This window comes from Eutrigla gurnardus, assembly GCF_963514095.1.
Source record: "Eutrigla gurnardus genome assembly, chromosome: 8".
NCBI classification, from domain to species: domain Eukaryota; kingdom Metazoa; phylum Chordata; class Actinopteri; order Perciformes; family Triglidae; genus Eutrigla; species Eutrigla gurnardus.
The window spans coordinates 232,138-253,961 of NC_139922.1; the positions used below are offsets into that span (position 1 = coordinate 232,138).

At 42.2% G+C, this 21,824-nt stretch overlaps 1 protein-coding gene across 2 annotated transcripts in view; it reads right to left on the minus strand.

The window, feature by feature from the left end:
- Positions 1–21,824, minus strand: part of ap4b1 (adaptor related protein complex 4 subunit beta 1) — a 57,981-nt gene that overhangs the window by 18,366 nt on the left and 17,791 nt on the right. For both annotated transcript variants that reach the window (XM_084015386.1, XM_084015385.1), the window contains exon 6: positions 11,093–11,191. In XM_084015386.1, the coding sequence (XP_083871512.1) occupies positions 11,093–11,191 (99 nt within the window). The remainder of the gene's footprint in view (positions 1–11,092; positions 11,192–21,824) is intronic.

Consider the following 21,824-nt stretch of genomic DNA (forward strand, 5'->3'; position numbering starts at 1 on the left):
TACCCATGTCTCAACAGGAGGGATGGTGACAATGATAAGTAAATGTTTTACAACATATGGATTTCAAAATTACTCTAAATATTATTGTGCATCCTGTTTGATTTGCTCCAAGCACAACTCGCAAGGAAGAATGAGACCTAAAAGAGGAGCTGAATATCCTTTCCAAAACAATATGCATGGACTTCATCGAATTAAACAAATCAGAGGGGAAGAAACAGGGCCGTAGCCAGCTATGAGGTCACCGAGGTCCGGACCTCGGTAAAAAAATTCTGAGAAAAAAAAAAAGTGGGCCCCGAACAGCATATTAACACACCGCCACCGGACAGCTTTTATTTTGAAACCACAGGAAGTTATCTATCGGCGGAAGTGGCGGGAAATTTACAGAAGAGATGACCACAGACAACACTGCGAGTTGACAGGTGAGTGACAGCTTTTAAATATTATGCTACAAGCAGAACAAGTTATACCAATGATCGACGCGATCCAACAGTGTAAACTTGCAGTATTGATCCACTATTTTCGGTCTTAGTCGACACAGTAGGCTAAGTAGCCGAACGTATGAGGAGCGTTCGGATGGAGTCCGGCAGACAGCAGTCAGACCGGGTGACATTCAAGTAGACGAGAGAGTGACGGCAAAACTTGGGGGAGGTCGGCAAAATATATTGTGGACAGTCACGGGAACGCTAAACGTCCGACTCCCGAGATAAAACATTTTGTCGGCTGCCCTGGCGGTATCTCACCGCGAGTTGGTAACCTAAGGCTCATAGCGTAGCAAGTGTGTGTATGTGTGTGTGTGTCGAGTTCAAGCAAGATGTTAACCGGCAGCTAGCTACAAACATGCTAGCCATGCAGGAGCACAACGAGAAGATCGACAAGATGGCTACGCGGATCGACGACACCTAAACGTGGAGCGCGGAGGCTAACGCAGCCCTTCAGCAAACCATACAGGATCAGCAGAAGCTAGAAGACAAGCTGAATGACATAGAGTCGAGGGCAAGACGAAACAACCTGAGGATCCACGGTGTGCCGGAGGACGCAGAACAAGGCTCGGTGATGGAGTTTGTCGAAAAACTGCTCCGGTCCGAACTCAAGCTGAACGACGATGTGGATTTACAAATACAACGCGCACACAGAGCCCTGGCGCCCAAACCGGGCCCAAACTCGCCTCCAAGGTCTATTATCATCAATTTCCAGCAATACAGCACCAAGGAGATGGTTATCCAAAAAGCATGGCGACAGAAAATCACAATGGAAGAGAAACCGCTGTATTTCGATCATGACTATACAGCTACCGTTCTACAACAGCGCAAGGCGTTCACCAATATCAAAAAGGCTCTCAAGGAAAAGGGCATTCGTTTCCAGACGCCCTTCACGCGGATGCGCATTCACTGGGAGAGCGGTGTGCAGGTGTACGGCAGTGCCTGGGAGGCAGCGCAGGAGCTCCGGCAGCGGGGATACAGCGTGGAGGTGCCAGAGAGACCACCCGGTAGGAGTCACCTGTTGGAGCTTCTCCAGCGGGCTACACCGTGGCAGCGAGTGGGATCAAATGCAGATGTAGGCACTGCCAGACGCGCTAAAGAGCGCCTACGGAAATTTCAGCATAGACGCCAGGAAGAACAGTAGTGTATAAAAAACTGATGGTAAACAAGCGACCCTTAACATAATAATAAACATTGTAGTCATGCGCTGGCTGGCGGGGCAGCGAGAGTTCGGCCCTACCAACGGTCTCACACGTAAGTTCAAGTGACTGTTTGTAGCGGACTAATTGGGGAGGGGGCCCTTTCCTTGTGAGAGGTTTATTTCCCCCTCAGCTGAAAACTGGAGAATGCTCTTCAGACTTTGGAAGTCCTTTCACTTGACTGTTATAATGCTTGTTCTAAGCCGTTCTGGGCTTATTATTTTGTTCCAGTTATCATTGGTTACTAAGTTAAGCCTGTGGAAACATAATGTTGTAAGATTGACTCAGTTAAGTTATGATGCAGCCAGATGAGGTAAAGCTAATGTCCTTAAATGTGAACGGTTTGGGAAACCCGATTAAAAGGTCTAAGGTAATGGCAAAATTGAAAAAAGAGAAGGCAGATATTATTTTTATGCAAGAAACCCATCTCTCCCAACAAGAACATGAGAAATTGAAACGATTTGGTTTTAAAAATACTTTCTATAATTCATTTGTGCAAAGTCATAGAAGAGGGATTGCTATTCTGGTCGCTAATAAATTCAAATTTGAATCTTTTAAAGAAATAAAAGAAAAGGAGGGCAGATATCTCATTGTTAAGGGTAGGATTGAACAGGATATAGTAACCTTAGTAAATGTATATGCACCACCTGATACTAACAAACTGTTTTTCAAATCATTAATGGATGTGATTGCACTGGAAGCTGAGGGTGTCTGCATATGTGGTGGAGATTTTAATGTAGTATTGAGTCAACATTTAGACACAACTAGCCATGGAGGTCCTATTTTTGAAGAAAAGGCTGAAAACGACATACCCAAAGTAAAATGGTTACTGTTCTTGAACCCCTATGACTACAGACACAAAGCTGACCCTTCCTGAAAGCTAACCCTTTGAAGTTTCTTCTCCAAGTGTCAGATTTACTCTGAGTGTTACTGACACTGAGTTACTACAGCTCAAACATTTTGGAAACTTTAATTTTTTGCCTCGCCTAATTTTTGAGTGAAAAAAGATAGCTGTGGCTCTGGTATTTAGGCCTAAAAACTGAATGAAGCCACAGCCACAAGCCTTACCAACAACTGGTAGAAAGTGGATAAAAATACACCTAAAAATGAGCATTTGGCAGTCGTTTTTGTCGAGCAATGTCAGACGGAGTTGCATCTGGCACAAAGTGTTCCAAATTGTGCCAAATGAGATTATGGGTATTTTTAGGTTCATACTTCTACTTTTTTTGTTTATTCCATCAGTTCTACAACTACTACTAATAAAATAATTATTTAAATTTTTTTTTTTTTTTTTTTTTTTTTAATGTTTTTTTTTTTTTTTCTTTATGGGTTATTTTTTTTGTGTATTTTTTTTTTGTATTTCTCAGTCTAAGGCGTCTTCAAGGGAATACCGAGTCTTTCCTTTGGCTTTAGGCATTGTAAAATGCTCAAAACAATCAACGATTGTTGCACGAGACTCTGTGCATAACTATCAAAGTCTCAGATGACAAGTGTAGTTTATGCGTTCGCTGTGCCTCTCACACTCAAGCCCTCTACCCCCATGTAATATACCGTTGGAATCGTAAGCTCATTGGCTATAAGACCTGTCAGTCAAAAATGTACTCCTCTGCTATTGGCTCTCTGTATCTGGAGATTACGCGTGGTTGGTCAGCGTCATTTGACGCAAGCCAGTGAAGCACTGGCTCGCTTGATGGACAGTTTGTTCAGCCAATTCGGTTCGCAGAATCATGGAAGGGGGCTTGTTTTGTCCAGAAGAAGAAGACGAACACGGAAATAGCAAACATCCATTGTTAGCCCTTCGTCGAACAGCGGTAAAAAGCGATAAACAAATAAAAACGACATCTTGTTCAGAGACTCACAACGTCAACACATGGCGTGTTATGGATGATTACCGGAGATCGCGTGCTTGTGGGACTAAATGAAGTGGATACTTTTGTTCGTTGGACTCTTACCTTTCTGTGGATATGAGGATTATCAAGCTACATGTTTTTTTTAGACTTCGAGACAGCTCCAAAGGTAGGAAACGCCGGTCTTGTTGTTGTTTTTTTTTCTGTGCACTCCTTACACACACGCTGTGTTTGCTTTTGATGTGTCTCCGTGAGCCTAAAACGGCTGACTTTGTTCGATTCACGAGACTCGCAGCTTTCAAATGATGTATAATATGACGCAGATGCATTCAAAATAATATGCGATTAAACGGAATGAATGCCAAACGAGTGAAAAACGACCCGACATGGGGCCGGTGAAAGCAGACATTTAAACAAAAAAAAGAAAATCATGGAATATAATAACCTGGTATTAGATTTATCAAATGTGGGGCAACAACATAAGAAAATCAGAGACCCAGAACTGCTGGTGCATATAAAACAATTAAGGAAACAGATGAATGATCTATTAGAACAAGAAGTTGAGAAGACGGCCCGATTCTATAAGCAGACCTATTATGAATCAGGTCCTAAAGCAGCCAAATTACTTGCCCGACGCTTGCGTAAACAACAAGTGGATAGTTCCATCCATAAGATACGGGACCCAGAAACAAATCATTTGAAATATCAACCACAGGAAATAGAGGCCATTTTTCTAAATTATTATAAACAATTGTATACAGAGACCTCTAATACCAAAGTGGAAGCCATGCAAATGTTTCTTAATGAACTTGATTTGCCTTGTATTGGCAAAGTACAAAATGATTTCATTATAGCAGATTTTACACTAGAAGAAATAAATAATGCAATTGGCAACTTAAAATCAAGTAAGACTCCAGGTAGTGATGGCTTCCCTGCGGAGTGGTATAAAACCTGAAAGTCTTAAACGATCTCATAAGTGCTATTGATTCTAAAGAATACTGTGCTGCATTGTTTTTAGATCTGTCAAAGGCTTTTGACACAGTTGACCACTTGGTCCTGTGCCAGAGACTGCGAGATATTGGAATGTCTTCAAAAGCTGTCATGTGGTTTGGAAACTACTTGAGCGGCAGAACACAAAGTGTTCAGGTTGATGGTGTATCCTCCAAACCTTTGTTGACTCAAAATGGTGTCCCCCAGGGGTCCATATTGGGTCCCATTTTATTTACTATTTATATAAATGTCTTGTGTCAAAATGTAAATGATGCCAAATTTCACTTTTATGCAGATGACACTATTTTGTACTGTTCTGCTTCATCATTAACAAGTGCCATACAAAAGCTACAATCTGCTTTTAATGTCGTTCAGAGTAATCTTAATCAATTAAGACTTGTGCTCAATTCTGACAAAACTAAATTGATGTGCTTTTCAAAATCAGGGAAGACAGATGATGCTTGTCAGATTGTTATACAAAATGAAAAAGTGATTGAACGAGTTTCAGTGTACAAGTACTTGGGATTTTACTTGGATGAAAATCTGTCTTTTAAATATCATATTGAGTGTCTTACAAAGAAACTCAGGGTTAAACTTGGTTTCTATTATAGAAACAAAAGTTGTTTCTCCTTTAATGCGAGAAAAAGACTGATTCAGGCAACTTTTGTATCAATACTTGACTATGGTGATATCTTATACATGCATGCAAATCTCTCCTCTCTGAAAATCCTGGATTCGGTGTATCATGCAGCATTAAGATTTGTAACAGATTTAGGTTTTCGTACTCATCACTGTAGTCTTTATGAGAGTGTTGGCTGGCCTTCTTTGTACAATCGTAGATGGGAACACTGGTATTGTTTTCTTTATAAGGCCATCCTGTGTGACTTGCCTCCTTATTTGTGTTCTCTCTTGGTTCCTAAAGTCAACACCAGAAGCTGTCTTCTCAGGCACGATAGATTGATAATGTATACTATTCCTCGTACACGGACTGTCTTGGGGAAAGTGCCTTTAAAGCATTCGCACCCTCGTCCTGGTATAAATTACAGAGTCATCTTAAATTGGATTATCTCCCAAGTATGGAAAATTTTAAAGCTAGGATCAAGGACTATCTGACTACTGAATGCACATGTTCTCTCACCGAACGCAGCTGGTGATTATAATGTATTGATGCGATTTGCTGTTATTGTTTTAGCTGTTTTTTATGTTTGTTTTGTTGATGTTGTCTAAATGTGGATGTACTGTGCTGCTTTCTTGGCCAAGACCCCCTTGCAAAAGAGATTCTGAATCTCAATGGGATTATTCCTGGTTAAATAAAGGTTAAATAAAATTAAAAAAAAAACCTTTAAAGAACTAGCTCCACTCCTGCTAAAAACATTTAATTGGATTAAAAGAGAATGTAATCTTCCGCCATCATGGAATGAGGCAGTCATTACAGTACTCCCAAAGGAGGGCAAAGATAGGGAATATAGTAGTAATTATAGGCCTATTTCAATTCTCAATGTAGATTATAAAATGTACACAGCCATTATCGCAAAAAGACTTGAGAATATTCTCCCAGAATTAATAGACGAGGACCAAACAGGATTTGTAAAAAGCCGACAAACACATGACAATATTAGAAGGACTCTACATCTGATAGATAGAATAGAAAGGGAAAATAAAAAGGCAGTAGTGCTAAGCCTCGACGCCGAAAAGGCTTTTGATCGGGTCAATTGGCAATTCCTGTATCAAACTTTAGATAGATTTGGCTTCAATGAGCAATCTGTAGATTTAATAAGAACACTTTATCAACAACCAACAGCAAAAATTAAAATTAATGGGTCATTATCTCCATCATTTATATTACAAAGAGGAACTAGACAAGGTTGTTGTCTCAGCCCCACATTATTTGCTTTTTATATTGAACCCCTGGCCCAGACAATCCGTCAACATGAACAACTACAAGGCATCACAATTGGACATAGAGATCATTTAATTAGTTTATTCGCGGACGATATTTTGGTCCATTTAGTGGATCCTGAGAAGTCGCTCCCCATATTGATGGACATCCTCGAAGAATTTAATTATTATGCTGGTTACAAACTAAATATTACAAAGACACAACTTTTGTCATTTAATTACAAGCCTTCAGAAGAAATAAAACATAGGCATGATTTAAAATGGGATATGGAAGAAATAAAATATTTAGGGGTAATCATTACAAAAAATTTGAACAGATTATACGAGGCAAACTATAATTTGATTAATCAGAATATTAAAAAGGATATTGAACGATGGTCCACCTATCCATTGGATTTTGGCAGTAAGATAAATGTAATTAAGATGAACATGTTGCCTAGATTGCTGTACCTGTTTCAAGCTTTGCCAGTAGGGGTTCCTAAACACCAGTTCTTTACCTGGGATAGACTTATTTCTAGGTTTATCTGGGATGGAAAGAAGCCTAGAATAAGATACACAACACTGCAGTTGGCCAAGCATAAAGGAGGAATGGCACTCCCAAATCTCAAAGATTACTTTTATGCAGCTCAGTTCCGTCCCCTTTTTCTGTGGTGTAATGATAATTATTTTGCTAGATGGAAGGAAATTGAGACATATGTTGAGGGTTATCAGATCCAGTCGGTTTTAGGAGAAAAAGAAATCCCCCTATTAGTCAAAAGTCAAATAGATTCAATAACCTCTGGCTCACTGGAGTTTTGGTTTGATTTTTTAAGGCAATTCAAACTAAGGAAAGACCAGAAAGTACTTAGATGGTTAGCCTTTGACTCTCAATTTAAACCAGGAGAAAATGATATCATATTTAAGCAATGGGGAGTAAAAGGTATTAAGGCAGTGTGTACACTGATGGAAAAAAACAAAGAATTATAGACTTTCCAAAAACTAAAAGAAACATTTTCTCTTCATAATCGGGACTTATTTAGGTATATACAATTTAGAGATTATTATAATAAAGAAATGAAGATGGAAATTTCTCACGAAATAAACCCAGTTATAAAGAATATGATCAATGCATATAAACCAAATAGTAAAAGTGTAAAAGTAATCTCCATGTTTTATGACAGTATTATGGAATGTAAGGGCAACTCAACATTGTATCTAAAATTAAGGTGGGAAAAAGAATTAAATGTAGACATTTCATCAGATGTATGGTACGATATGTGTGAGACTCAACATACTTCCACAAGCAGAGGCGGGCCGTACTTTTAGGCCCCGGGCCCCATAGAAGGTTTTTGGGGCCCCCAAAATGCCCCAATGCATATATTTTGTCCCCATATTTATTCTTTTTATTAAAAATCTCTTCACAATAGTAGCATCCGGATGTCTAATTACTCATGTTTTGACGATCTTTCTGTGTGCACCCCCCTTCAGTCTGCACTACATGGACTATTCCATGTTACACGCATCACGCTCATCACGCGTATGCGGAAATGATGTCAAATTCAAACCAGTAAGCGGTAAGAGTAAGAGACAGAGAGAAATCAGTGAGACATAAATTGAGTGAAACATGAAGCGATCGTATGAAAGCGGGTCACATAAAAAGAAAAAGAAAGACCAAAGGAAGGACTTTCTTTCAAAGCTGCCAAAGCTATCCAGCTTTTTTACAGCCACCGCAGTGGCAGCGGGACTGTCGGCGGATCAAGAGCAGCCGTCATCGTCGTTTGCTGTCACTGGTAACGTTACTGCTCCTTTCGTTCCAAGTGGCTCTGGCTCAGCCAGCAGCGATGCTAATGACGTGTGTCAACAAACTGACGGAAATGATGCACAACTGGTAGTGAATATTTCTCACTGTCCTTCTTCCACTTCGGTTATTGAAAATGATGACGATAACAATGACTGCGAGACACATATTCTTGTGGATGACCCAGCACTCTGGCCCAAGCTGCTCACTGATAGAGAGCGTTGCTCGATAGTCAAATTGGGTCCAGTCCAGGTCAAAGATAAACATTTTCCACAAAATGAAAAGGGCCGCAGATGAGGACAAACGGAGAGAGAGGAGAAAGAAAAGCTCGCAGATGAGGACAAACACAGAGAGGAGAAAGAAAAGCTCACAGATGAGGACAAACGGAGAGAGAGAGAGAGAGAGAGGAGAACAAACAAGCTCAGAGACAGGAGAGGAAAATAAACGGTGAGACTGAAGAGGTAAATGATGACATCTTAGGTTAACAGTCAATATGTGTCCCCATAATTGATCTTATTGTTTTGTATGCTATTTTACTTTTGCAGATGACAAAAAATAGACCCCAATGCCCTGTCCAACCCCCTGCTGTGACCTACTGGAAACCCTCAGGTAAATGATGATATAAGGTTAACAGTCAGTGTAATGTGTCAACATAACTAATCTTATTGTTTTGTATGTTATTCTCAATTTGTAAATAGATAATTAACATTTGCATGAGAGAAGGATAGTGACTTTTGTTCATCCCTTGTATGGAGTATCTCATTATGCGATATAAGGTACATTAGACCGGTAGATGCAGGGGCCCCCAAATGACTGTTCGCCTAGAGCCCCCAAAGGGCTAAGTTCGCCACTGTCCACAAGTTCACAACAACTGAGGGTTTTCAACTGGAAAAATTTGGTGCGTTTTTTTTATTACACCTAAAATCAGCAGTAAAGCATCTTTAACACCCCAACCATGTTGGAGACAGTGTGGCTGCTTAGTAGCACACCACACGCATATTTTTTGGAGTTGTGAAAAACTGAAGTCATTTTGGAAAGATGTACATTTAATCTTAATTAATGTGCTTGGATATAAGATTCCTTTGTCATGCACTGTCTTGTACTTTGGTCACATTTCACTGGTTACTCTACAGAGGGACAGATACTTGATAAAAGTACTCCTTACAGCAGCAAGGAAAACCATAACTAGAAGCTGGTATAAACCTGATTCACCTAAACAGCAACAATGGTTTGATGTCATTCAGGAAATAAGGACAATGGAACGACTGACTTGTGTGATACGTTTGAGGTTAGATTTGTATGCTAAGAGATGGCAGAAGTGGATACGTTACTTAGACGAAATATAAGGACACTGGCTCACAGTCTGTTTGCATTCAAGTGTAAGGCAGCTACTTGAGCTGCGCTTAAACTTTACATAGGTATGTATTTCATTTTTTTATCTACACCACGTTTTCCCACAGGCTCCGTCTTTGTTTGTTTTTGTTATAATTGGTTGTTCATTACTGTATGTTTGTTTTATCTGCACTGAATTAACATCTGCAAGTTGATCTTAATATGTGTATTTGAGATGTGCTAAAAACTCAATAAAAACTAAAGTATAAAAAAAAAAAGATGGTCACTGGAAGTTGCTAAGAAACTGCCTGACAGGGTTTTCGCTCTCACCCTCCACAAAATGTAACTAATGATTATGCTTAAGATAAGCGGAAGAGATGACGGAAGCGCTTAATGTGAAGGAAACTAAGCGTTTGGTGGAGGAGATTGAGAGGAAGGCAAAGGGCAGTGCGAAGCAAAAAAGGAAAGACGGTTTTCAACAGCCACAGGCCTGGTTGACGGAGGCGGAGAACAGACACAAGGGACTGCAGAAACAGAAAGAGGAAGACAGAAATAAAAAATTAGAACAAGAGAAGCAGGAAGAGGAAAAAAGAAATAGAGGATTAAAACAGGAGGTGATACTAGAGCGGGAAAGAAGAGAAAAAGAACAACACAAACAGACAAATTCTAATCTTGATCCTGTCCTTTATTCTCGCCGAGAGCAACGGAGAGATGATGACGAGGTTCCCCTGTGTCTGATGCCTGTCCCTCCTCCCTACCCGGATCAACCTCATCTGCCACAACCTCAGCCACCTCCAACTCCCTCCGGGCCAGTACAGGCTTCAACCCCCTCCAACCCGACAGGACACTTCTCACCACAGATCCCTAAACAACCGTGGGATGCAGGATGTGGGGGGTCGACCCGCAGCGGTAAGACATACGGCCCTCTTACATCACCACAGTTTGAATTCGACAGTACCGAATGTATAGCGAATATCTATCCTATGATTGAAATGCCAAATCCTTGCGCAGGAGCAGACCGACAGCCGCCGGTAGTCAGAGTTTACCGTCCTTGGACAGACGCGGATGTAAAAGAGGCCACAGCTGGCATTCCTCACCCTCGGACCAACAGCACAGAATTTGAGACACAATTCAGGAGGGTGTGTGCCAGCTACTGGCTAAATACGCTGGAAGTAGAACGGGCGCTCCGACACATATTAAAAGGTCTCCTCCTTGGGTGAATTTATTCATTTACGGAAAAATTATTTTAACAGTGAACAACTGACGCAGGACTGAAAACCCACAGTTGTGGTGTGTGTGTGTGTGTGTGTGTGTGTGTGTGTGTGTGTGTGTGTGTGTGTGTGTTTGTGTGTGGAAAAGGGTGCAGCTAGCCATAGCATAGGAACCATCAGTGTGAAAAGCCTAAGAGGGGGGAGGAAATGTTGAGGTGCAGTCTTGTAAAGGGGGAGGTTCATGGTTTCAGTTGGACCATACTGTATGAACAGAAACAGTAAATGGCTACATAGCTGTGATGAGAGGAGAAAAACAGACATAAGAAAAAGGGGCAAAATTGAGACTCTGAGGCGTCACCTGCATCTTCCTTTGCTTGATGTAAGCTGGCTCAGCGTAGCCACAGAAGAAACGCTTGTAGTGCGCCCCCATCAGGCCGGGGAGAGAACGGAGCAGCAACTGCAGGAGGACAAACACACCAGTTCATTTCTTTAAATGTGTGTAAACAAATGAACACATTGATGCAAGAGATGATATGCATCGGGCCTCAACCTCCACACTGAGCGCACACACACACACAAAGTTGTCCCTTCAGACAAAGAAAACAGATTTCATAGACACACAACTCACAGAAAAAGTACTTTATTCATATATAATTTTAAAAAACTAAGGTTGTTTATCAAAGAATGCCTGTAAAAGAGAAACAATGATGATAATAAATAATAATAATAATCAATGTGATAAATGTTTCAGGTTTGTTCCTTCTGTGTGGAATTTGCATGTTCTCCCCGTGTGAGTGTGGGTTCTCTCCGGCTTCCTCCCACAGTCCAAAGACCTGTCTGTCTCTACATGTCAGCCCTGTGATAGACTGGTTACCTGTCTGTCTCTACATACCGACCCTGTGATGGACTGGTTACCTGTCTGTCTCTACATGTCAGCCCTGTGATAGACTGGTTACCTATCTGTCTCTACATGTCAGCCCTGTGATAGACTGGTTACCTGTCTGTCTCTACATACCGGCCCTGTGGCAGACTGGCGACCTGTTAAGGGTGTACCCCGCCTTTGCCTTTGATCGCTGGCTAACAAGACGGATGAGCTGTCTCTCCTCATCATCTCCAGGCGAGACGTTGCTGACTGCTCGGCGATGTGCTTGGCTTCATGAGGGAGTGCCCGATTCAGCTTTACTACCAGCCGGCTTCTCACTTCCCACTTCTGACTGTTCTCACTGAAACAGAAGGGCGGCGGGGTCTCCTTCCTTGTGAATGAAAGGTGGTGTACCAATATTTCAACAATACATCAGACATGCTCGCCTGAACTGGAGGCCCTCACAATTCAATGTCGGCCCTTATATATACACTGAGGGAATTTGCCTCCATTATCCTGGTGGCTGTGTACATTCCTCGCAGGCTGGAGCTACATCTGCTATGCAACAACTGGCTGCCCAAGTCACGGAGATTGAGAAAGCGCACCCAGTCCTTCTCTTAATGGAGGATTTCAACTAGGGATGTCCCGATCCGATATTAGCAAAAAATGCATATCGATATCGGACCGGCCTGCACGGGAAAATCCCAATCCGGATTCCCGATCCAGTTTTTTTTTTCAAAACTCCGGTCCGTGTCAAAACTGCGGTCCGTGTTTTCCAGATGTAGGTAATCCATTCCAGTTTTTTTCAGTTATTCCCCAAAATACGGTCCGCGTTTTCCAGCACACCTAGCGCACACCTCGCGACCTGTCCAGCATCACCTAAACAACAACAAGACGGACTTGTCTGTGCATATCCCACTAAGAATTTAATATTATCGATAAAAATGTCAGCTGTGTGGGATTATTTTACAGTGATGGCTTTTTTAAGCCTTGGTTTACACTCTTGAGCAGAGCACTGATGCCAATTCAGTTTGTGTGTGGTTAATTGACTATTTATTTTCTACTCAGGTTTTCTGTGTGTTTTGCTTTTTTTATACAGTTTACAATATTTGCACTGATGGCTTTTTAAGCCTTGGTATACACTCTTGTTGTTCAAGAGCAGAGCACTGATGCCAATTCAGTTTGTGTGGTTAATTGACTATTTATTATTTTTATCTATTTTGTGTTTATTTAACCCTGTTAAGAATAAACAGGTCAGCTTCTCATTACCAAACATTGTGGATTATTCAAACTAACCTAATTAAAGGGATAGGTCGGAATTTTGGACATAAGACCTATTTTCCAAGTGCGCCAGTGTGTTCGAGACGTCTGGAGACGTTTTCAAGATATTTCATTCAGTTCTTCTAGTTGCCGAGTTCGCTTATGCTATGGCTAGCGCAAGTCAACGGTTCTTAGCTAGACAGGCATTAAAAACAGTCTTGCCCACTCCACAGTGCACCCGAGGCAAATCCATTGTAACGGCAGACTATCGATGTACATATCTGTGTTGATAGAATGTTTGAAATAAAACCAACCTTGCATTTTTAAGGATTTATGTCTCAGCAGCAGCAGCAGCGTGTCATACTTCCTAGTAGGCTATGGCAGCTGAGGAGTGATATCGCCTAGCCACAAGTTACCGGTTCTATAATAGTTTGTTTACCTGCTGTCATTGCTACAGACGCAGAGTAGCCTGCAGTGCTAGTTTCTTCAATCTCACAGAAATGGCCACTTTTGGAGAATATACTGAAACTTTTGAAGACTCTGATGAGGACTTTTTTTCCACCCAAACCCAACCGTACCTGTACGAGCCTGAATATACAGAGGAAGAATTGCGCGAGAGGGATGCTCAAAGGGCAGAACGTGAACGAGCGTCTGTGGAGACCGAGAGAGCCCCCGCTGGAGCTGAGAACCGGGACCGAACAAACGGAGACTGGTGGTGCCAGGAGGGAATCCCCCGCAACATGTCCGAGGGTTATGGGTCTACGGACGGAGCAGAGGTCTGGGTTCGCGGTGGCGTAATTGTGGGTGCCCGGTGTTTGCGTGAGGTCCAAGCGCTTTTCACCCAGGTCTGAGGGCATGAGTCCCGACAATTCGTCCCAGTTCGATTGCCTATTTACGGGCAGTATTTCGGGCTGCGCGTCTTAGAGTTTTGAGTCCGACGGAGAGTCCGCATGTGTGGATTCGCGGAGCCGCCCGCTGCCCGGCGTTGGTCTGCGGTCCAAGGGCTTTTCACCCAGCTCTGAGGGCACGAGGCCCGACTATTCGTCGGTGTTCATGTGTCTATTTACCGGAGGGAATCCCCGCAACGTGTCCGAGGGTTTACGGTTCTCCGGATGGAGCAGTGGTCCGGTTCGCGGTGTGTAATTGTGGCTTCGCGTGGCCGTGGGTTGCCTGGTGTTTGAGTGAGCTCCGAAGGCTTTTCAGACAGCCTTGGGGGTATAAGTGCCGACAGTTTGGCCCGGTTCGATTGCCTATTTACGGGCAGTATTTCGGGCGGCGCGTCTCAGAGTTTTGAGTTCGACGGAGCAAAGTAAAGTTCCGCTGCTGCTGAGAAACTAGTTCCTCAAAAAATGGATGATTCATGCGACGCAAGGTTAGTTTTATTTCAAATATTATTCTATCAACACAGATATGTACATCGACAGTCTAGTGTTTTAATTGATTTGCCTCGGGTGCACTGTGGAGTGGGCAAGACTGTCTAGCTAAGAACCGTTGACTTGCGCTAGCCATAGCATAAGCGAACTCGGCAACTAGAAGAACTGAATGAAATTTCATGAAAACGTCTCCAGACGTCTCGAACACACCGGCGCACTTGGAAAATAGGTCTTATGTCCAAAATTCCGAACTATCCCTTTAAGTTGGCTAGTTGTTCTTAAGAGTAAAACCCTTTTCAACATGAGTCTGACAACAAAATAAGTAAATATCTTTAATCTTTAATACATGCTTGGATCGGCCGATACTAAAAGCTACAATATCGGTATCGGATCGGAAGTGCAAAAAGCTGGATCGGGACATCCCTAATTTCAACCATATCAACCTGAACAAATCACTCCCCATGGTACAAACGACAGACACACCTTGCTGCCAGAGGTGAGAAAACACTGGACCAATATTACTGCATACTCTCAATCCGACCATGACATGATATTTCTAATGCCTCAGTACTGTCAACAATTAAAAACTGTTAAATGAACCAAAAGGACAGTTAGACTATGGACGCCAGATGCTGCGGAAATGTTAAGTGACTGTATGGAGCAAACAGACTGGAATCTTTTCAAGGAGGCATGCGATGGTATAGATGATTTCACTGTTGCAGTCTCCTTTTACATGAACTTTGTAGATAACTCATGCATTCCATCAAAGTCTGTGGTTGTTTGAAGTAATAATAAGAAATGGTTCAACGAAAGAGATTAAAAAAAATATGTACTGAGAAAAGATCATGCTTTTAAAAGTGGAGACAAAGATCTGTATAGAATTGCTAGATTTGAATTTGAACATGCTGTGAAGAAAGCAAAGGCCAGATACCAAGATAGTCTAGAAGAGAATCTAAAAGCTAAAGATACTAGAGGAGTATGGCAGGGACTACAGAGGATCACTGGGTACAAAACTAAACAGACGTAGCCCACACACACACAGACACACACACACTGCATGTGAGCAGCCTGGCACCATGCATTTCTATAGTGACTACTTGATATGTGTCAGGACGTAGACCCCAGATAAGCTTAATGAATTCTACTGCAGATTTGATAGCACCCGACCTCACACAGCCCCTGCGTTTAGAGCAGATCCTAGGGAGTATGAAGTCCAAGCCCTGCTCCACAAACAGAATGTGAGGAAGGTGCAGGGGCAGGAGTTATGTCTGCTTTTACTCTTAGGAGCTTTGCCCATCAACTTGCCTCTGTCTTCACAGATATGTTTAACTGGTTTCTTTGTGAGTGCAAAGTTCCTGCATGTTTTAAATCTGCTGTTTATAAAACCAACAACATGGGGAGAAGTGGACGACGCGTTTTTTGTAGTTCATTATTGTAGTTTCTCCACCGCAGACCCACGTCAATCAACGGTGCCGATCATCAGCTGTCAATCATCAGTAGCATTATAATGATGTAGCTTAGTGAAAGTCCGGTCGGATTCTCTGAGCACCGCGGTCATCTTTTCCGAAATCCTTTTGAGTTCTCCTATCGCCTTTCCTCAACCCCGTGATTTTTTCCCCTAAGGTCAAGGAAAAGCTTGAGGAAAAGACGTTAGGACCTCATTTTTTGACTATTCGAATGCAGCTCTGTTCTCCAACCCTGCAACTCTCAACAATGGGGCCCCACAGGGGTGTGTCCTCTCTCCTCTGCTTTATTCCCTCTACACTGACTGTGTGTCCCATTGTGAACATATAAACATCTTTATATATGCTGATGACACAACAGTGGTAGGACTGATTAGGAACAGCAATGAATCAGAGTGTTTGAGTATATAAGTGGTATTAACATGATTCAAATTGAAATGCGTTTCACATGTTATTCTACTGGTGCAGAAAACATAAGAACACAACGTGCAGTGGGACATTTATTGCTAAAGACTTGCAGCCTTTTTCCGTATTTGCTCTTCCGTCACCCAATAAAAACGCTCGATCCGCGCTGCACTTTTCAGCAGTAACGTAATTCCCGACTTGTATAAAACAACAAAAAGGCATCAACGGGGAATTGGCACAGAGCCGAGCACTGAGTTATCTCACTGTGACGGTCGGCTATATGTCGGAGATGCAGAGCAGTACTCCAAACCGTCCCCTGCATGAACGTCATACAGTATATAGGCTACTGAAGTACAGATATTTGTATATAAACCAGTAACTTTATCTTTACAGGTATTGTTGGAGCCATAATATAGTTTTGTCTTTTGTATGTATGCATGCAGTTCTTGAGTTGGACACAGGGTGGAGCATTGCTCCAAAGTCCATATAGTTAACCTCCAAGGTGATGGGAATCAGGTTTGTTAAATGGAGGAGGCAAACAGTTTTTGACCGTGTCACCGTGTCATCATGTCCCGTGTACTATGTTAACGTGTCGGCGTGCTTTTGTTTGGCTGGTTTACGCTAAAGGACAATTATCATTGGAATATTGAGTGTCATGACTATGGGTTTTGTCGTTTTGGTTTCTGGGGTTTTTGTAGTCATTCCGTCTTGTCTTGTCACTTGTTTTTGTTGTCTTGTCCATGTCATGACTGTGGGTTTTTATAGTGTTGGTTTCCTGTTTTATTTTGTAGTCCTTGTCTTGTACTTCCTGGTCCTTGTTTCTGCTGTCTTGAATTCCCCACCCTCTCGTGTTGATTACCCTGCCTGCCCTAATGTGGTTCACCTGTCCCTCGTTAGCTCCCTGCCTCCCTGTGTATTTAGTCAGTGTCCTCCCCTCACTTCTTGTCGGGTCATTGTATCTCTCTGCCTCTGTCCATGTCTGCTGCTACCCATGTTCATGTTCCTGCCCGTTTTGGTATGTTTTGGTTTTCAGTTTGCCATGTTTGATTTGAACTTTGCCTTTTTCCTTTGTACTTTGCCCTGCTGGTTTTTGGTTGATACTTTGTCTTGCCGTTTTGCTACTTTGCCTTTTGTCCCTTTTTTATGTTTTTGGATTTAGCTTAAAGGAACTTAGGGCAGGATCAAGAAATAAGACTCAACAGTGACACGACGGCCGTTAGGGTAACTGCAGCCATATGCCAAGCCGGCGCGGGAGCGCGCATGAACTCTTCAGTGCAGCTGATGCTGTGACACGGTTATTTATTTACTCGCTGTTCACGTGACTGTTTACTACAAGACCTCCGCACATGCCTCCGCGGAACTACGTTGGTAGCATACATCTGCGAACAGCATCATGTCAAGCGACGTAAAGTAAACAAGTGTTTATTTTAGTGTAACTTTAGGATATTTCTATGACAACATTAGCGCATTCATTCAGCAAAATGACAGTTGTAATGTAAAGTACGTTTACCTTACACTGGCCAAATGGTTACTAAAGTTCAAACTTCACCAGCCACGGTGAATAACGAGCTAGAGATAACCATTGTTTTGTGACTGGTGAGTGAAGCTAATGTGCCTGCCACCAACGTTATGGTATTTGAAGAGCATTTGGCTTTGTGGCTGCAGCTAATTTCTGACTGTGGTAATTACCAACATAGCTAATATTTATAACATTGGATAAAGCTTGCTAACAAGCTGACATAAGTGTACAGTCATTATCGTGTAACAGCAGTAGTATGATTCAATGTCTCAAGCCAAGTGTTATGTGCCAGTGTCACTGAGATAATTTGTGAAACCATTTCCATTATAAGACAATATAAATGGTATGAATAGCACTGATGAAAACAAAGTAAATACAAGAAAAACAAATGTCAATATGTCATAACTGGTATTATACTAAGTTGAATCAGAATAAAAATAACATCAAATAAAATCATAACATCCCTTTGAGGATTACTAAAGTTATTCTTATTATTATTGTTCTCAATGTTTTTGTTTCAGGATTTGGAATTGACTCTGGAAGGAGTGGCACACATGTTCCAGATAGAGGGCAGCCTGCTTGGTGCACCTGCCTGAACTGCCGACACATGCCAACCCAAATGGAGAACTTGTGCTGTCGGCAGGCTCCGGACCAGTGTCTGAGCAGGAGTGCCCATCTGGAGATGTACTGCCTGGATGAGGGTACAGGATGACGTGGAACGACATCTTCGCTCTGGAGGACAGCCAAGATGTGGGCAGCGATAACGGAGAGTTTCGGTTTGCTGCCTACCGGCAATTTACGATATGGCAGAATGGGCGTCTGGGAAGAGGGAACCGGAGGCCGATACCGAGCTGCTATGTTATTCGCATCCGGGCCAAATTCCCTGACCCTTTTGCGAATTACACAGGTTACAAGGAAGCTCCATTTAGGGTGCCGGACTGACAATTTCTACAATACCTCAAAAAATAACATTTTTCAGGCAAAGATTTCATCCAAAAATAAAAACCATTTATGTACAGTCTATATTTTTTTATTTATTTTCAAAGTTTACAGAAAAACAAAGTATTTTTCAAATTTGCAGTATGTACATAGTTTTATTTTGTATTTATTTTTTATATGTTTATAATAAAATAAATGTCTGGTAAACAAGACGGTCTTGTCTTCTCTCTTCTCTTGCTCACATCTCTGGATCATGTAGCTGAGGCCTTTATGGAGAGAAGAGAACAGTAGCGTTAGAACACATACCAATGCTCCAACTCCAGCCATTAGAATATCTTCCCTGTCAAGATAATGTCACCAGTGTAATCAGTGGTGTGTGTGTAGTTGGGAAGTGTGGCTAAATACATGTCAGCACTTCATGTTATTTTATATTATAATATTTTTCAATGTTTTGTCTATATTCTGAAAAGATTGAAATTCCTGAAAACATACTAACCCCTCAGACACTGGTTCGATTGGTGATGATCGATGAGAGATTTTAGCAGCTGTCCGCTTGCTGGGTGTTGATGTTCTCATCTCCTTACTTCCCTGAGTAGCTGCTTCAGGAGTTTGCTTCTTCTGGTAGCTGGAAAACAGCAATATTTTAAAAAGTTACAGTCTGAGTCAGCAAGCTGGCTGTGACTTTGCTACCTTGGTGTCTTTTCTCTCTGGCCAGAACAACTATGGCCATACAATGTTTGCCTGCAACAATAATAATATGAAAATACGCGTCTCAGTCGTTCGGTAATATTGTGCGCTTCACTTTTACAAACAATTTCTTCTGCTTTACATACAACGCAATGTATAATGTCTGGAGCAATCTTGTGTGGAAGCTACAACACAAGTCAAAAAAAATAAATGCTAAAAGCTCTCTCTCTGAGCTTGTTTACATACGATTGTGCACTTCACGGTTAGCTCTAAATGCCTTTTATTCAGCTACATCACAACAGTATCGTCAACACAATAGCCCCTAACACACAGCCTGTAAATACCGTTACTGTACCCCCTAAATACTGTATTTCCCAGGGACGGGAGCCGGTGCTGTGTGTATGATATAGCTTTATCCCCTACACTCACGAAGCAGCCGGGGAGCCGGCTCGCTGTGTGTAGCTAGCGGCTAATATGACTACACAGACACGAACAAATCGTTAGCCTGTTGCTACAGCCAGCTGCTAACGTCACCTCCCGGATAACAGTTGGGCTTTCGGTCCCATATATAAAGGGACATATTTATAACTATTCAGTTTCAGACTAAAGGACCGTGGACAATGCGCAGTCTGTAATTATTCAGTGTTACACAGCGTTGGACTAAGTTACATGTTAGCAGCTAACGCTACTTTGCACTTTAGCTCATTCCGAGTCCTCTGTGATCTCATAAGATTTTCAAATCAAGCCGTAAACATGACCTGTAATGTATTCTTACCTGGTTACTAGGAAATTAGCCATGTCAGCATCTGTTTTCAGTCCGAGTTCAAATTGAAGCAGCCTCCATGAGTCGAACGCATATCCAATGTTTATCCGGGTGCCAGGCCGGCTTTGGTCATAACTTCGTTTGGACTCACGACTTGCCGCTGATAAAACCTTCGTTTTCTTACTTTTTAGTGGACTTTGTGTGGTGGTGGGTCATTTTCCGGCTGAAGCAGAGTCACATACAGTACTTGAATCCACCGCGCTTGTCTTTTTCCGGTCTCCAAGCCGTCGAGTACGCGCATTCAGCGTCATTTGACGTCACGTCCGCCGGACTGCGCGGGAAATTCGGACCACGAATTGCAGTACATCATGCAGCACACAGCCTGTTCAAGGCAATGGGGAGATATGTGTGTGGTCTCATTCTTTTTGGTTTTGAACGCTTCATCACCCATTAGCATTAAAAGACTTAAAGTGAATGTTTATTTTTTCACAAATCCTGCCCTAAGTCCCTTTAAATAAACTCACCTTTTGTTCCTCCATATCACGCCTCCTGTTTGAATAACTGCATTTGGGTCCTAGTTCCATCATTTCCATAGTCACGCCTTTGACCCGTCGTGACAATTGAGTATAAAATAAACGGATCACCGCATCCAAAGTTATACGGGACTGGACATTGGTTTAATTTTGGATCAGAACACGCGTCCGAAACAAGTTCGTCCGTTCGCCCCTCAGTGGCTTGTTTAAACAGGTTAAAAAGTCACTACAGGTATATTTATTTTAAAAAGTGGCTTTATGTTTATTTCAAATTAATAAAGTATCAATTTACTATTGAAATTGTTTAACCCCCTATACCAGTCGTCAAGGCTAAGAAGCACTTTTGCATTTGAAGTCGGGAATTAAGTTAGTGCTGAAAGTGCAGCGCGGATCGAGCGTTTTGATTGGGTGATGGAAGCCCGCAACTACGGAATAAGGCTGCAAATATTCAGCAATAAACGTCCCCCTGCACTTGTTGTGTTCTTGTGTTTCTGTACCGGTAGAATCGGCTTGTTGGAAGGCTTTACATTTACATTTAGGGCATTAAGTACATTTGTCAAAAGATATAAGGCATCAACGAGAGACAACTGTACCGTTGTCCTGGCAACCGCCAAACCCAGACTCGTCCATCAGATTGCCAGATGGAGAAGCGTGATTGGTCACTCCAGAGAACGCTTCTACACTGCTCTACAGTCCAGTGGCGGCGTGCTTTACACCACTGCATCCGACGCTTTGCATTGCTGATGTATGGCTTGGATGCAGCTGATCGCCATGGAAACCCATTCCATGAAGCTCTCTACGCTGTTCTTGAGCTAATCTGAAGGCCACATGAGGTTTGGAGGTCTGTAGTGATTGACTCTGCAGAAAGTTGGTGACCTCTGTGCACTATGTGCCCCAGCATCCGCTGACCCCGCTCCTTCATTTTATGTGGTCTACCACTTCTTGGCTGAGTTATTGTCGTTCCCAATTGCTTCCACTTTGTTATAATCCCACTGACAGTTGACTGTGGAATATTTAGGAGCTAGGACATTTCACGACTGGACTTGTTGCACAGGTGGCATCCTATCACAGTACCACACTGGAATTCACTGAGCTCCTGAGAGCGACCCATTCTTTCACAAATGTTTGTGGAAACATATACACCTGTGGCCATGGAAGTGATTGGAACACCTGATTTCAATTATTTGGATGGGTGATTGAATACGTTTGGCAATATAGTGTGTGTATATATATATATATATATATATATATATATATATATATATATATATATATATATATGGAAT